We start from the raw sequence: 17984 nt of genomic DNA on the forward strand, positions 1-17984 counted from the left end.
TAACATGAACTTTTTTGATTTTAGCAAATGGCTGCAATGAAACAAAGAGTGAAAATTTTAAAGGGGTCTGAATACTTTCCGTACCCACTGTATATATATATTCAGAAGGATTATATATTATCAAAACTGGTGTAGTTACAGACAGCTGTCTATCAATGATTGACAGATGAAGTACATACAGATGATCTGCCTTCAAGTATACTGGGTCAAATGAGGTGGATCTGAAAGCAAAGGTAAAGAGACACTCTGAGGCTCGTCTCAGTCAGTCATGGGTCTGTCAGGGAGTCAAACATGGACGCTGGTCTTCTGCCTCATCTGGATGCTTGTTGGACGACTGTTGGCAAAACCGTAAGTTTACCTGTACTGTCTAAAAGAAATTCAACAACAGCACGTAGCTTTCATGTAGTCATTTTTATGATGTGTGCTAGTTAAGACAGTATAAACATGAAATATATCCAATGTACATTGAAAAATATTAAGGAAATTCAAGAAAGCACATTTTTCTGAAATCTATAATTGTAAAATTGCATAAATGACGCTTCAAAAAGGGCGCAAGCTGTTTGATTTTAATGTGTGGCTTCATCTAAAGTGCTCAGGCAGTTGTAATTGTGTCAGAAAATCAACGCAAGCTTTTAACCCTCCTGTTGTCCTCGGGTCAAAATGACCCGCAGCTGTGTTCAACCAAGTTCTATTTTATTTCTATATTTTTATATTTTTTGGGATCATTGGTCATCATTCTTTAAAGAAACCCTCACAGCCTCCTTGTCACCAATGGTCCCAAAAAATATGAAAATAAAATAGAACTTGGTTGAACACAGTTGCGGGTCATTTTGACCCAAGAACAACACGAGGGTTAAGGGTGAACAGGGATAAACTCTAACTTGGCAAGGAAACACAGCACACAGTGGACCGCAGGGCACTGAGGGAAAGAATACACTGGTTGTGTGCATTTGAGGAGGTTGTTTTGAAAGCAGTAGTGTCTGTGTTTCTGTGTCTGCAGGTTGTATATGGTGACAATACCTGCCGTCCTCGAAGCCGGAGCTCAGACCAAATTCTGTACGAGTCTCCTGCAGGCCAACAAGATTCTGGTCATGACTGTCTCTCTGGTGTCCAAAAATAAAAAAACAATTCTTCTGCAGGAGACATCTGACACACAGTTTCATACCTGCACTGAATTTCAGGTCCGCTGTCCAGACAAACACAACTCATTTGTATTTGACTAATTTATAACAGATACAAAATAGATTGTAGATGAATGTACACTGAAAAGAAACAATAAGTCGCTCCTTTGGCTGATGTCTAAAATATTTTTGTGTCACAGGTTCCTTTAGTACAGGATGAGGAGGTGCAGAAGTTTGAGGTGGAGGTACGAGGCGACACGTTTTACTCAAAAGAAGTCAGAAAAGTCATGATCCGAGTGTATCGACCGATGGCATTCATCCAGACAGATAAACCGATCTACCTCCCCGGACAAACGGGTAACTATTGGAACGAGGAAGACAGGGAACAAACCCTTGATCATTATTTTATTTACTAACATTTATTGTTGAATTAGTGGTGTGCTTATATTGCTTCAGTAGTGACACCAGAGAGATCAGTTATTACATATATTCTACTGTCAATGGTCATATTCTTTTTGCAATACTCATTATTTACAATTATATTAAATTATATACAATTATATCAAACAGTATTTACTCTAATTGTCTCTATATAGCGTGCACTCCCTCTCATTGTTACTGCCTTTCCCACACAGGATTCAAATTACCTGCACGTGCACAAGACAGTTACACTAAAATGATGCATGCATTACTGCTCATAACGTGATCTAATTGACAGAAGGCTCTGTGGTCTGGCTTTTGTTTTGAGGCAGTGACAGGAAATATAATATTGTTATTGCTGGCTAAAAGTAGGGCAACACAAAAAACTAATGGATATGTTGTTTTGCTTTGAGAACGTAACGGGTTAAATATTCCAATGTACTTTGAGATGCACAGCTGTAGATGGTCAGCTCTTAATGTAGTTAGTGTGAACCAGCACACCTCCAGCAAGTCATGAAGGTAAAAAATCAAGGTAATAAATCAAGCTATTTTATTTCAAAGAAATAAATATAGCAATATTCCAACATGAGAGAATTCAAAACGTGTTTAATTCTGCAGTGCCCACGAGGGAATGTAGCTACAGTCCTTTGTTAAATTTGTGCTTTACTGAACAAAATTTTTTGGAAATGCTGATTGAGTTTTCATAAATTCAACCATATAACTTGTGTTTTTACCTCCCAAAAGTTTTGAAAGTTTGATATCAGTGTCAAACCTCACTTGGTGTAAATTAGTCGTGGGGCTACGTTACCTGTTTGGATGCGTAGCATTGCTTTACATTTCCATGAATGCTTCATGTAACATCGTTTTTCTGCCAGTGCATTTCAGAGTCGTTACACTGGACTCCAAGTTGAGACCTGCTCATCAGCTGGTGAGTGTCTGAACCTCCGTCTTCTTCCAGACCCCATAAAAAATAAAACAAATAAAAATTCGCAGTTAGTGAGCCCGTGTACACATCAGCTGGTGCAGTTGAACTATGTCTCCTGTCAGTCTGTATAAATGAGTCAGAGCTCGCCCTGTTTACGCTTGAAGGTCTGTAGTACAATCCCAACCCCTTCTCGTAAACCTGCCTGTGATGAGTTGAAGGTCCTCAAATATTTGTGTGAATGATGCAATGCATCTTCTGACCGGTGACATTGTTTCTTTTGTGTGTTTTTTTTTTTTTAAAACATTTTGTTGCAGAGAATTCAATTTAAAACATAAAAAAACAAGAGTACTAACTTATTAAAACATTTAAACTCTATCATGACTGAAGGTCTCTGCTGCACAAGTCATATGGTTGGCTGTATGTTTTAATGATCAGTATGAGGCTGCACACTGAGGAGCAATCAGTCACCAAAGGAAATACTGCTAATCACTGAACGTTGACAACAGAAAGAAAGTCTTGCAGGTCATCATACGGCCGGATTGAAGCACATTTACACCCACACGAGTCAGAGGACTCTTAATTTTTATAATCAAATGTTTGTGAAAGGTTGTTCGCAAACCAGTTTTGTTCATGTGTGAACATTTGGGCCACTTATAACAACTCACAACAAATCTCTTTATTTTTTTCCCTCTTCCAGTACAACATCATTGCAATTGAGGTAAGACTTATACCCTAATGTCTCTAATGTGTTAAATCTGCTGAAGTCTGGCAGGTTATCACTGCTAAGATTATTTGTGTTTCTGGCCATCTGATGACTGCCGCTCTCCTTTTAGGCCTGTCAGTCCATCTTTTGTCAGATCCTGAAAGAAACATAAAATTCAGTGTTCACCAGGCGGAAAAAACAAGCCTGGCTGCGCCAACAGCTTCAGTTTTCTTTGCTGTGATAACAGTCTGGAAATTCAGCTTGTAACAGTGCTTGCACAACCACTCTGAAGGGCGGACCAATCAGCGACCAGTGTCGGTTGTTAACTGCGTCTGTACCGCCCCTCCTTCACTGTGATTGGACGGCTGGTGCACAGCATTAATATATTTTTCAACTCTCGCCAACCAGAAAAAAAAAATCACATTCAGTGCAGAATAAACACTCAGCACCTCGTCAAGCTGCTGGCGTTCATTAAAACGATCCAAAAAATATGCTGTACTCAGAAAAAAACCCCACTACCAAAGTGTTTTTTTTTTTGTTGCAGCGGTGACAGAGTGTCGGCTGGTTTTGGCGCATCCTGATTGGTTCAAATTACCTGAAGGTTTATGCCCAGTAGAATTAAAACGACTGCAAAAGATTCCCAATGGAGAGTGAACAGACACATATTCATGGAGTGAAAACCACAGTGTCAATGGGTCAAAACATGATTCCAAATAAATGCTGATGCTTCTTAGTAGCTGGTGGATGTGTAACTAGGCAACAGTTTGGTACCAACGTTAACCCTAACTAACCCCTTAAAAGGTGACATGTTAAAGGCTTCTTCTTGCAGTTCTCCCATCTGTTTGCAACTCCATTACAGAGTGAGATAAACAACTGCAGACTGATTATAAATGCTTAAACAGGATGAATTTACCATGACTTTAATATGTTTTCAGTCTGTTTGTGTCTCCAAAGTCCCCCATTGTTCTTCCTGTTTATTTGATCTAACAGGATGCAAAGAACAACTGGATTGGACAGTGGCTGAACGAAACATCCAGCAGTAAAATCCTGCAGCTCTCTCACCCTTTGAACTCTGAGGCCCACGAAGGAACATACTCGGTTATTGTGAGCATCGATGGGAAGAAAACACTACACAGCTTTAAAGTGGAGAAATATGGTGAGTTGTGTTCCTCTGTTACTGTTAGTGGTTTTTATTTTTAAATAACTGAAGAAGACTAACAACCACATTTTCTCCACAGTTTTGCCAAAGTTTGATGTCAAAATAGATGCATTTGATGAAATAAGTATTGAACTGGATGAAATAATAGCCAACGTATGTGCAAAGTAAGTAGTGGATTTTATATTTTTATGCACGTGACACTTGTAGGAGTTGAAAACTTCATTTTGCCAAACCCGTTTCTTTCGTTTTCCTCTCAGTTATACGTACAGACAGCCTGTTCTCGGCAGCGCTGAACTGGAGATTTGCCGAGTTGGACATAGTGCATTCCGCGGGAACAGTTCATCCAGGTGCAAAATCAAGACAGTGCAGGTATTGGACCATCTAACAAATGTTATCTCTGGATCGTCATCAATCCCACCCAGCCCTAACGTGGGCTCATGTGGATGTATACTTGGAGATGTTTAGTCAAAAGTCAGCAGTGTTGTGATAGTTGTCGTTGATCTATCAGTCTAGCCCAGCCTCCTCCCCGCTTGGACTCCTTTAGATGGAAAAATGAAAACGTGTATCATGCAGAGAGAACGGGAGGCCCACTGATTTCACCCAATAGGCTCGTTCGAGATTAACTCCCCCTGGAAAGCGGGCAGGCAGCAGCAGTCGGGGGCAGATAGTCAGACAGTTTTCAGCAGTCTGAACCAGAACAGGGAGTCAGAGAAAAACTCTTTTGGAGCTGATATCGATCTAATAAAATGTTCTCCAACTCGGATATCCGTTTGTATGCAGTCTCTAATTGTTTTAATTATGACAGAGGAGCTTATTACAATATTAAACTGGTGATCTGAGATCTGTGTTTATGGATCAACCTCCAGTTTACATGAATTCTCATGTAAATCTGCAGCCTATCAGTTTGCACCTGTAAATAAATCAGGCAAGCAACCTGTCCCTGTAAAATGAGAGAAAATAGACTTCAAAAATAAACAAATAGTAAAATACAGAGGAAAAAATGCAAGTGTTGTTGCGGCAACATCTGAACCAATCAGCTGAGAGCCAGATGTTTCCCATCATGCTTTGAGGCCGCACAGTCAGTGGAGAGCAACTGCAGCTGCCTGGCTCCAAAATTGCAGCTGCCTTAATCTCGCGACTTCATCCCCCGATGTCCGAAATGGAACCGGCATGCATCTGCTCCTGCCTGCCTCGTTTTAAAAAGGACTATTGTGTCTCTGCCTAAAACATCACCCATGGTTCCATCCCATAGATCAGTACTTGAAAGTTATTGAAAAGGTTCTCTACAGATTAAACAAGGCACTCTGATAACATTGTCTGGTTCATGGACAGCAAACCTGCATCAAAATCAGTGCAGCAGATCCAGAGATGTGAATGTTTTTATGTCAAGCGTTCTGCTTCGTTGTCAAAAACGGGTGCCTCAGTTTAAACTCACATCTGGTGTGTTGTGCTAGTCGTGGCTAGTGAAGCTTTAAGCCGGAGCATGAATCACTATAGAAGTATTCTGTATGGGAGCTCATGTTTCTGACACCACACCCCCAGATATTTTTATTGTTAAATTTGTCGTCTTCAACCCCAACCAACACGGACTCAAATGACAGACCTTGAGGACATTTATCAGACTTTATGCAACTTCGCCTGGCGCTACAAAAGGGCTTTTCACATACACAATGGGGGTTGAACGGTCCAAGTAAAAAGTCCGTCCCGTTGGGTTGTCCGGTCACAGTCCAGGCCATATCTGTATGGTTCGGTCCATGTGAAATAGGCAATGATGCAGCCAGGATTTAAAAAAAATAAAACTGTGCAACTTCTCAGTTGGTACGGATGAAGTGTGGAGAGTAGCTGTCGGTCAGTCTTGGAAATGGTAAGTGGATACGACAATGTGCAGTTAGAGTCCCCGTCGTTTCAGCCTTCTGTATGGGAGCATTACAGGTTCAGTGTTTCTTATGATGAATACGGAAAAAAAGGGGTGGATAAAACGGAGACTTTATGCGAGCACTGTGCAGTACATGTTGCTTAAGCTAGTGGCAATACTTCCATTCTGATGAAGCATATAAGAAGACACCACCCAGGTGTGTCACCAGACAGCGAGAGGAGGAAAGAATGACTCCTTCACCCTACAGTATTTAAACAGCTTCTCGGTGCAGATTCAGACAGAAGAAACTCCACAACTAAAACAATGGGTTTGTTTATTGTTAAAGACTGCTAAAAGCTCCCTTAATACGCAGCAGCTCTCCACCAACACCTGAAAACACACTGATGTAAAACAGATGGAATTCCCCTTGCCTTTGCAAATATTTTTAAAAGTGCATGAAGTATTTGAGTTGTTTCCCCAGTTTATTTTCTTTTATTTGTAAAAGAACAGCATAAAACAGCTGTTACTTGAATTTAAAATTCCAATTTACAGTATTAGTTTGTAGCATGTTTGGGTTACATACATGGTAAAACATGGTAATAACTTCATAGGACGCCCGCTCACAATCATGTCATGTTATTCATTTCTCCTCTACTTTCCAGATGAACAACAATGGCTGTGCCACGTTTACCTTCGAGATGTCCACATTCACAAAACTGAATTACCGAACAGCAAATTCAAATCCTTGGATAAAACAGGTGAGTTCAAATCAACTGTATTTGCTTGTGCTTGTGAGACCATCAAATTCACTAGGAGAGCAGAGTGAAAGTAACTCTTTACAAGTTAATCTTTTAACACTTTTCTTGAAGTTGAACCTGAACTTAAGTTAAAACTCAACTCCCACGAAGAGTACAATTTTACTTTAACCTTGAGTTGTTTGAACGTGAAGTTTTTCATAATGTTGACAGTCAACACTTAAAAGTGTGAATTATTTGACATTTATGGAGTTAAAATTTCATCACATTAAAAAGGTTTTAGGTAATACTGACTACATGATAACATATTCATCACAAATTCATATTGAACAAATACATGCAGTGTGATTATATGTAGTGTGCAACATGTAATGACTGATTAGTATATATGTTACATTCCTGCCTTGTACACTTATGGTTTTGAATGATAGCCCCATTTTATTTATCATTATAATTATCATAATTAATATAATATCATAATTTCTGCCCATCACTTAGATTTTATTTGGTTGCTTTATTCTCAAAAGTTACAAAGACATAACTAAGGCATGCTGGGAAATGCTAATATGGCAACAAAGCTGCACAGTAAACACCGGGAGTGGTGTTGAATCATGCTCCTCAACACTCAGCGAATGAACACTGAAATATTACTCTGCCAAAGAGTCTCTCTGAACACAAGCTGTAGTCTAATTAGAAATTAAACTCCCAAAAGCCAACTCTTTGTTTAACTCCAGGGTATTCCCAAGCATGAAGATCAACTTCTCCTCAGGGCCAAAGTGAAAGAGCATGGAACAGGCAAGTCGTAGATTACTATCCATTATATTTTCAAAATGACTAAACCACTTTTTTTGAACCCACACATTGTTGTAATATGGAAGCTTTTCTTGCAGGCATTTCACACTCACAAGAGAAAGCTGTAAAGATTTCACATTTTGTTGGAAAGTTGTCCTTTATTGAGACACCGGAGATTTATGACCCAGGATCCAACGTGGAAGGAAAAGTACGTGACTTTCACACAGGATGACTGAACCCGTGTGTGTTCTGTATGATACAACTTTGTGCCTCCAACAGGTGAAAGCAGTTCACTACAACAACACACCGATCCATGACATGGAGATCCAACTGTTAGTCAGGCAACAGTGGGGAGCAGGTCTGTCACACACCATCACAACTGACCGAGATGGCGTCGCAGCGTTCTCTCTCAGCACGTCAAACTTTCATGGGGACGTCAGACTCAGAGTAAGATATTCTTAAGGTTATCTCTGGCGGTCGCAAGAAGATACGTGCTTTTTCATTTGTCACTTGCGCTGTAGAATATCTGCCCTCTGATTGGTCGAAATGCAGAATAGGTTTTCTGTGCTTGTTTGTTGGATTTGTTTGCAGCCCTGAGAATACACTTGATAGTGCTTATAATGTCATTTCCAAAATGTTTCCCTTCGCCGCTGAATAGAAAACAGACGTGATGCAATAACAATGAATAAGATGGAGTTTCTTAACAGTGATTCATCTCTATGATCCAGGCTCAGGAAGTGAAAGACGGGTCAACCCTATTACGCTATAAGGCTGCAGAACACAACTTGTTCTCGTCGTCTCAGGGAAAATTGGCCAGTTCTTTGATGCTGAAGAGGAGGGTAGAGCGACTTCGCTGTGACACAGAGGAGACCATCTTCATTCAGTACATCATTACTAGAGACAGGCGGGGCTCGATGGACATCATGTATTTGGTGAGTGGTGGTGAAGTCGCCTGCTTTTAGTCAGGCAGCCGGCAGCAATCTGTGCTGACTGACGTATCAAAAGGGATGAATTCTCGTGACTTTGATGATTGTTTACCTCTAGCACCATCATGAGGTTGACATTTTCTCTTTTAAGTGTCTCAACTGTTTAAATGGACTGCCATGAAATCAGACACACACACACTCGTATGTCCCCCTCAGGATGAAATATAATCACTTCGATGAACTTGAACTTTTCCAGCACCATTACTAAATCTGACATTTTATTAGTCCGATATTGAATATTGAACCAAATACCTGTGAAACTAACCTCAGCAGTGTTTAGTGCTAATTAGCAAATGTTAGCATTAGTGGCCGATATTGGCCTAACAGAGATATCTGTATCATTATGTCCAATACTAAGTATTATATTGTGTGTGTGTGTGTGTGTGTGTGTGTGTGTGTGTGTGTGTGTGTGTTTATACTTATTTTTAATTATTACATTCTCAGCAAAGTTTACTGTTTCAATGCACTAAAGTAATTTTGGACTTTAAATAGTTTAGTTTTGAACCTTGAAATACCCTGAAAGCATTACATATCTTGGTAACAAGTGTTTAATAAGCATGTTTCGGGTCAATATGTTGATATTCAGTGAATAATCTCATTATAGGTCAGGCTGTCCTTAGCATGCCATAAATACATTTATGTGCTGAACAAGGTAGTAAACAGAGTATCTTCCATGGTGGTAAACTATTTATCTCGTTGAATTTGTGGAGATAACAGAGTTTGGTGAAATAAATAAAATAAATAATCAATAAATTAATCAGAGCCACTATTGTAGCTCAAATGCATTTTGGTTACAGGGACCTATGATCATGAATTATTCACTGGATCACAACAGCTGCAACAGCTAAAATCTGTGTTTTAGCTGAACAGGGTTGATAGGCAGATTGTTTGAATTATTTTTATCTTTACCTCTGCAGGTCTTGTCCAGAGGAACCATCATCTTCCACGGATTCAAAACGGTAGATGTGGCGAATCGAGAAGGTGCGTTAACTAGCTTCGTTAATGAGTTTAGCTGTAGCTTGTGTTGTTTTAGATAATAAAGAAAGACTGAGAAGTCTTTGGAATTCGGGACAAGAAAGTTTTGACATCTAAATTTTTACACTGATTTTCAGTCTGTTAAAAGATACAAAATGTCAACTTACTTCAGCATTTAACAACAATGTAGTCAAATTAAAAGTCATTTTTCATCTCACGTGTGTCCAGCCAAAGGCACTTTAAATGCTGCCTTATTGTTTGTTTGCTTTGCTGTTTCAGTGAAAAAGGGCGAGGTCTCCTTTCAGTTGAGGGTGTCTCCGGAGATGGCACCAGAAGTCCAGGTCGTGGCTTACGCCATCCTCCCCAGTGAGAACATGATCTCCCACAGCGCCGACTTCACCACTGAGAAATGCTTCAGTCACCAGGTCAGTGTGAGAAGATGTACGATACGAGGGTCGATCGAAAGTTCAGAGCGCAGCGCAGCGATGCTCATAGCTCATAGAGCAGGAGGAAGGCAATAAACTTTGTGTGTAAGCATTTCAAGTGACAGCACTTTGATCAAACACACATTTTTATGATCACTGGTCGAGCACATTTACAACTTCACCACAGACCTGAAACTTGAGAGTTTACATCAAATTTTGTCTTACATTTTTGGAGAACAGAAAGAAGTCACAGGGAGACAAATCTGATGAGTAGAGGGGGTGTGGAGCAGTGATTGTGTTGAAACCACAGACTGTATATAAAAGTGGACGTAGCTTCCGGCTCTGAAAGATGCGGAACTAAGTTAAGCTGCAGTTCCACCGAGTGCCACTAGAGGTTGGTTCCAAAAAGCCTCCGGCTCCATAGACTCCCATTCAACTAGTCTCATCAAATTCTCAGTCAATAAAATTTCTCCACGAGTTATCTCAGTGTTGTTCGCCAAAGTCGCTGCTTCTTATTAATTTTCTGGCCATCCATCTGAAAATAATCCTGTCAATTATTATTAAATACATTTCAAAAAGCTGTGTTTTTGGAGGTGTGTCTGTTTGATTGACAGGCCTGTGGAGCAGTCAGGTTACGCCTTTCGGTGGGCGGGTTGTAGCATCGCCTGGTTTCCAATCAGATCAGTCAGATCCACCGTTCACACACCCCTCAGCTCGTCCAAATATGGTCACTACTGACTCCAAACCGTTCGGGACTAGCAAACTGGCGCCGGACAAAATCCGAACTGGAGGCTTCATAACAGCCGTTCACAAACCCATGGGCGACGTCACTGCTGGTTGCCCTCTGGTTGAAACATGCTCATTTTCAATGTGCTGTGAGCAGCCATGTTGTCATGTTGGAGGACCAAAGTGGCATCCCGTCACAATTCAGGTCGTTTCTACCGCATGTTTTCCCACTGACGCTTCAGAACGTCAAATGTAGAACTTGACAGTCCGACCCCGGGGATGTCAAAATGTATAAAAAACAACAACACCCAGTCGCCCTCCTGATCTGATCTGCCTTCTTCTGTTGTGGACAGTAATGTTCTGTTCATGTCTCTTATCTTGAAACGTGAATGTCACTGAAAACACTTCACCCAGTTTATTGCTTTATGAAGCATTTCAGGAATCTCTGTTGCCGATTTCTTGAGTTTTGACACAAAGTTTGATGTGCGCCCTCTGCTCATGAAGCCGTTGTCTGCCCAACTGTCACTCACCGTGTCAGTCTTCTCTGTGATTATCGTCTGAAAAGCCTGTGTTCATCACGGTTTGCCCAGTCTCTCTGAAGGGCGGACCAATCAGCAGGTGGCACAGTGTGATGACGCTCACGTTCCAACAATGGTGGTGGTGGTGGTGGTCGAGTTTTGGTGCACAACATACGGTATATGGTGGTCAATGCTGATTGGTTGAAGGCTGCTCCAATAGTTTCAACATTACCTGGAGGTCACCGCCCATTTGGATGCAACGACTGGAAACAATCCTCAGTGGAGCAATGCCAGGCTACTGATCAAGATCCATCATGACAAGACAAATGCAAATATAAGTTATTGCTTCACCCTGCAACACATGCGCATTACTGTCATCTAAGATGTTTTGGATCACTCTGTTTGTATTTTTTAACATGATTAACTACAATCCAAAAATAGGGGTTTTAGCTACCTACAACCTTTTAGCGTGAACATTTGAACTTATGCATGCGATTACTTTGATGAACAGACTGCTGAGATGAAATGGGATGTCGTCAGATGACTAACTACAGTGTCATAGGTTTACCGCTGTGTGTGTGTGTGTGTGTGTGTGTGTGTGTGTGTGTGTGTGTGTGTGTGTGTGTGTGTGTGTGTGTGTGTGTGTGTGTGTCAGGTGGGGCTGGAGTTCTTACCGTCCTTAGTCGTCCCAGGAGAGGACACCACCATGAAGCTGACGGCCCAGCCGAACTCTCTGTGTGGCGTGAACATTGTGGACCAGAGTGTCCTCATCAAGGAACCGCAGAATACTCTGACTGCAGACAAGGTAACTGCAGGAAATATCAGAAAGCAGGCAATAATAATAACGAGATGACCAACTCGCTAAGATAGAAGAAGTTTGGTCAAAAAATGAGCCAAGTCAGGTTAGGTCAGGTCCAAAGTCATATTCTAAAAGTCAAACCAGAAAACACACTTGTGTTTTTCTATGATCTTTTTCTGATGTTTATTTTAACCAATGAGGTGCCATTGTGCTGCAGCTGAGGTAATCTGCAGGGAATCTTTTCCCTCAGGCGCCTCCAAACATCACAGTAATACTCAGCGTTGACAGTCTGACGCTGGGGGATGGATTCATGGTGCACAACCTTACGAATGTCAAAGGAAACCCACGTGGTTGCTCTCCTGACCTGACGCATCCTCTTCGTTCTTACACAGAGACGTTCTGCCCCTTTCGAAATGCGAAAACCTCCCAAAACACCTCGCCAGGCTCATTGATTCATTGTTGTAGATCTTTGTTTCTAATTCCAGGAGTTTGACACCAAATTTCAAGTGCGGCCTCTGCTCAACTCCATGGTGACAAGCGCACATACCAGCAGTCACGAAAGTGAATGTCACTTAGTTGCTGATGTTGATCAAGTGATGTGACATGGAATACTTACTTCCAATATTTAGATCTTCTCCCTGCTCTGTGCACATCACTGTGCTGCACAACAGGAACACTCTCTGAACTTTGTGAATCTCCCTCCTACAGGCAAATATTTGTCCTATGTTTATTTTCTAAAGTATTTCCATGATTAACAATTTACTTTTATGTCACGTTATTGTGATGTGTGTATGTAAAAGCAGTTATCTGTTTTAAAAAGGAATGAAAAGACATTTGTATGGATTGCAAGTGTTCGGCCTTTCAGGAAGGTTTTTGCGTACCACTAGGTGGAGCCTCAACCTTATGAGACACTACATAAAGGCCTGTGTACATAGATATTGTTTTATTTGTGTAGGTGTTTGTTTTAATACCTAATAATAATTATAACAATAATAAGGTAAATCAATAATACCTTTAGATAGACAGACAGACAGACAGACAGACTTTATTGATCACACAAGGGGGACATTTTTCTGCTACAGCAGCATGCAAAGATACAGGGTAAAAGCAATAAATATCCCAGAATTAAAATACAGGTAAAAAGATACAATATAGAAAAATACAACACAGGAAAAAAAAGAAAAAAGGGAAAAAGTCTGAAAATGAAAACACACACCGGGAGCTGGTGCAACAGGCTGCCACTAGCACGGCGCCACCTTGCCTTCAAGATCAGAACTGACAGAAAACGTAGAGAGAGAGAGATGGAAAACAACATGAATCAAACTGTAGATCGTTTTACTGTCCTGGTGCTAATTGTGGTAAATCCTACTGGTATTATCAATAAACACACCTGCAGACAGCAGCACACACACCAAAGAAAGTTAATCTCTTTAGCAGACTTTGTATTTTCATCGTTCATTGTTCATATAATGGAACTGTTTAAAGGACATTCTGATGTGCATGTTTAATTAAGTTTATGTCTTAAGACTCATAATTAATGCATGTTGGAATCTGTCATTTCAGATATTTGACGTGCTGCCCGTCAAGAAATTATCCGGTGTTCCAAGAGAAGTTCAGGATCCTGAAACTCTTTTTAATGTGAGATAAGAAAAGAGCCACTTATTTATTTTTTCATTTAAAAACATGTTTATCGTGCACCAGTTTTCAAAATTCTTTTGCTGCATGATCAACTGCATCACTGATGTTACTGTCCATCTTCTTTTGCAGTCACAATTTATATTTTTCTCGTTTATATAGAACTTTGGGCTGAAGATGGCAACAAATTGGTTGTTGCCGCGTGAAACGATTACCGATGACAGGAGAATGATCTCCAGTTACCCCCGGAATTGTGAGACTTTTTGAGTCCAGTGAACCATGTCCATTGTTAATCAGGATAGTTTGAGCTAAAGTGCATTGTGTTTTTCCAGCTTTTCTTGTGACGAAATCCTTGACGACGAACACAATAGAGAAGCCGATAGAGACAATCCGCTCTTTTTTCCCTGAGACTTGGATTTGGGACCTGGTAGAAACGGGGTGAGCTTCTCTCTCAAGCTTTCATATGATGTTATTTATAGGCTCACACACTCATTCTAAAAGGCATTTAATATCAACAGAGTGTGCTTCTTTCTACCATGACAGACCTGCATCAGGTTCAGCAATTCCACAAACATTTGTGGACACACTGGCAACAAAAAGCCCCCTGGGATGTTTTTTTAGCGGCCTGATTTCATACACGAATTTGACTTCATAGCCTGATTTTATTATTAGAATGATTTAAGTTTGAAGTATTTAACAAATTATTTTTATTGCAGGGCTGGCTTTCAAATATGAAATACCTTTGGCTTCAATAATGCAAAGAAGAAATGATGAGTGGTCAAATTTCCACTTTTATTTGAGCTATTTACAGTCAAAGTTGATTACTCTTTTTCCAACACTTAAGATAAATTTAGAGTAAATGTTTGTGCACTGTGTGTCTGACGAGTTGAACTCTGGAAACTGTCAAACCTGCAGCAGGACTCGGCCTGGAACACACTGCCTGCATGGCGTCATTTCATTTTGGCATCTACATTAACAGATCAGAGCACCCACACTGCCTACTGACACGTGTGTCTCAGCTGCAGCTCATGCTTAGATTGGACGGTGCTGCGAACAGTTTCCACCTAAAATATACAGAGAAACAATCTTTGATCACATTGTTACGGTATAATCATAGAAAAAAACCCAGCGTAGACTCTAATTATGCCATGTAGACACTTTACCAGGTGAAGGTCGGGGTTGTCTACGCTGTTCTCTCTCCCTCTCTGTATCTCTCTTCTGTCACAGTGTGAGTGTCTGTGTCTGTGAGTGTCTGTGTGTCTGTGAGTCTCTGTGAGTCTCTGTGTGTGTCTGTAAGTGTCTGTGTGTCTCTTTGAGTGTCTGTGAGTGTCTGTGAGTAACTGAGTGTCTCTGTGAGTGTCTGTGTGTCTGTAAGTGTCTGTGAGTCTCTGTGAGTCTCTGTGTGTGTCTCTGAGTGTCTGTGAGTAACTGAGTGTCTCTGTGAGTGTCTGTAAGTGTCTGTGAGTGTCTGTGAGTCTGTAAGTGTGTGTGTGTGTGTGCGCTCGCGCGCGTGTGTGTGTGTGTGTGTGTGTGTGTGTGTGTGTGTCTGTATGTCTGTGAGTCGCTGTGAGTCTCTGTGAGTCTCTGTGTGTCTGTGTGTCTCTGCGAGTGTGTGTCTCTGCGAGTGTGTGTCTGTGAGTGTCTGTGAGTGTCTGTGTGTCTCGCTCCATACGAAGATAAACAAAAACCATGTGTCTGTTTACAACTCATCTCTTGTCAGACCTCAAAAATGCCATTCTGATGGCCATTATCAAAGAGAACCTCATCCAGTCAATGGTAGGACCTGCAGCCGCAGCACCGCAGCTGACAGGCTGCTGACAGGCAGCAGGTGTTGATACACACACAATTAACGCACACGGCAGGTAGACAGTGCGCCCCAAGTCTGGACACACCTGGCGTTAACATCCGTCACAGCAGTTCACAGCATTATCTCCAGCGACCAATCGGATCTCACTTCCCTGTTCTTTATGAAAATTAACACATAGCCTACATCACGTGAATATACAATTAAATAGGCACATGAATCACATGCATGAATCTGGCGCATCCAGAAGTGCTGGAGAGGAGTTCAAGATCCCTGCAATTAACAATGCATCCTCGCTCACTGGAGCCTCACTTCAATGATCCGACTTAAAGTTAGAAAACATTTTTCTAACTTTCTATAAAGTGTGTTCTGTAAAACAAAGATTATAACAGAAAACACTTAAGAATTCAAAGTATTGCTGCAATCTTCTGACTTTTGCATTCACACAGATTCTAAGCACATTCAATAATTTGATCTGGATCATATAACAGAACATTTTCCTAACTCACGTGTGTGTGTGTGTGTGTGTGTGTGTGTGTGTGTGTGTGTGTGTGTGTGTGTGTGTGTGTGTGTGTGCTGATTCAGAGCGTCTGGAACGAAGGACGTGTCCCTCACCGTCCCGGACACCATCACCACCTGGGAGACGGAGATTTTCTGTTTGTCCCCTCAGGGTTTCGGTTTGGCTCCTCGTGAAAAGCTCACCGTCTTCCAGCCGTTCTTCCTCGAGCTCACCCTGCCCTACTCCATCATCCGGGGGGAACAGTTTGAGCTGAAGGCGACCACCTTCAACTACCTGACCAGCTGCATCATGGTATCAGTTTACACTCGCAATACTACTCACATATTTAGGTGTTGAAAAAATACATGATTTCTTTTTCACTAAATATTCAAAGAAGTCTTCCAAGGAGGGGAAGAAATGCCAACAGGCACTGTATGTGAAATAGTCATGAAATGATTATTAGGATGAATGTTTTTTTACCAACTAAAACAAGGCCAGTTGTAATAACTTCTAATACAGCACAATAAAGGAGGAAAAAAAAACAATAAACACAACCACAAAAATCTGTGTTTGTGTTCTGACACAAAACATCTTCAGCATTCAAGGTTCTGAGATTGCAACGATTCAAGAACAAGGGATCCGATGCCCTGGAAAGCATGATGACGGCACCCTGAAGGACAGCGGCAACCCTAAAGACATCACGGCTCAACTAAACATCTGGCTCAAGGCAATTCACATCAGCGAGCTGCTTGGAAGGTTTAAGGTGTGGTGCCTCCAGTACAGCATCATAGCCAGACCGCAACAGCCATCCCTGCTGTACGACTTTCCCCACGACTCAAGTGGAAGCAGTGGAGAGACTGCACGAAAATGGCTGGCTGTCCCCTAGCTCGGTTCAGCTCGGTCAACCTTTACAGAAAGACCTCCATGCTCCGCTTACCAGTTTCATCAGTGGAAGGAAGAGTTGAAAGCCACCAAGGCAAGAACCGTCAGCACGCTGCATCCGTCCGATGATGAGAACTTCCGATGCACCAACAAAGACCATCAAGTGCGGCAGGAAGTGGAAGCCCCCAGGAAGCAGTGATGGAAGCAGAAGTGCACTGGAAAATAAGGAGATCGTCGGGGTGGTCTGTCAAGGACGGCTAGTGTCAGGTAAATTATTGTGACACAAGAGCCGGGGTCTCAGGTACAATAATAGCAACAGTTTCAAACAAATGCATTTAGGTTCACAAGCATCACTTCAAAAAGCTCCGCTGAGTAGTGAACAACAATCTCTCATCTCCTTGCCCTGTTAATACCTTTGCTCCCCATCCTTGCATGAGAACTGCACTCCATGCTGTATCACATCTTGACCGGATATCCCAAAGTACTGGGGGTAGGCCGATACAGGTGGAGGCACGACAAAGTCCTTATGGAGATTGCCAATTGGGTGGACTAGCGGAGGGTCAAAGCCAACAGACACCAGGCACCACCACCCAAATTTGGAAGGAGATAAGACTGCAGGGGCAAGAACAACTTCCAAGAACGTGCCTTCCATTTTGCAGCGAGCTTCCAACTGGGAGATGCAAGTGGACCTAAAGAGGAAGCTTGTCTTTCCAGAGGAGGTGGCAGCAACCTCACTCCGACCAGACATGGTTCTCCTATCCAGGGGCACAAACACATCTTAGTAGCCAAACTCACAGTTGCCCTGAGAGGACATGCTGGCCATCTCTCACCAACTGAAGAAAGTCAAGTACCAGGATCTGGTGTTGAGGCTCTTGTCAAAGGATGGCAATGCAACCTTATTCACTATTGAACTCGGCTACCGTGGTTTCCCATCAATATCAGTGCGTTATTTCTTACAGAAGGTCGCAGACATGAGAGCGGTATCAAACTCAAAATGTTGAAGTG

At 41.7% G+C, this 17984-nt stretch overlaps 1 protein-coding gene across 1 annotated transcript in view; it reads left to right on the top strand.

Moving 5' to 3' along the window:
• The first annotated feature begins 268 nt into the window (after positions 1-268).
• The window catches only part of LOC138197493 (alpha-2-macroglobulin-like), a 31835-nt gene continuing 14119 nt past the window's right edge, over positions 269-17984 (top strand). The window contains exons 1-20 of the mRNA XM_069148369.1: positions 269-348; positions 1001-1181; positions 1322-1478; positions 2417-2469; positions 3164-3184; positions 4160-4325; positions 4408-4492; positions 4586-4697; positions 6846-6914; positions 7685-7733; positions 7829-7938; positions 8010-8177; positions 8534-8662; positions 9634-9697; positions 9971-10116; positions 12016-12165; positions 13723-13797; positions 13957-14047; positions 14127-14232; positions 16184-16409. Coding sequence (XP_069004470.1) covers positions 269-348; positions 1001-1181; positions 1322-1478; positions 2417-2469; positions 3164-3184; positions 4160-4325; positions 4408-4492; positions 4586-4697; positions 6846-6914; positions 7685-7733; positions 7829-7938; positions 8010-8177; positions 8534-8662; positions 9634-9697; positions 9971-10116; positions 12016-12165; positions 13723-13797; positions 13957-14047; positions 14127-14232; positions 16184-16409 — 2238 coding nt within the window. The remainder of the gene's footprint in view (positions 349-1000; positions 1182-1321; positions 1479-2416; positions 2470-3163; positions 3185-4159; positions 4326-4407; positions 4493-4585; positions 4698-6845; positions 6915-7684; positions 7734-7828; positions 7939-8009; positions 8178-8533; positions 8663-9633; positions 9698-9970; positions 10117-12015; positions 12166-13722; positions 13798-13956; positions 14048-14126; positions 14233-16183; positions 16410-17984) is intronic.

The sequence above is a fragment of the Embiotoca jacksoni genome, unplaced genomic scaffold (genome assembly GCF_022577435.1).
Source record: "Embiotoca jacksoni isolate LCO1_2020_lvr unplaced genomic scaffold, fEmbJac1.0.p SCAF_14, whole genome shotgun sequence".
Classification (NCBI taxonomy): domain Eukaryota; kingdom Metazoa; phylum Chordata; class Actinopteri; family Embiotocidae; genus Embiotoca; species Embiotoca jacksoni.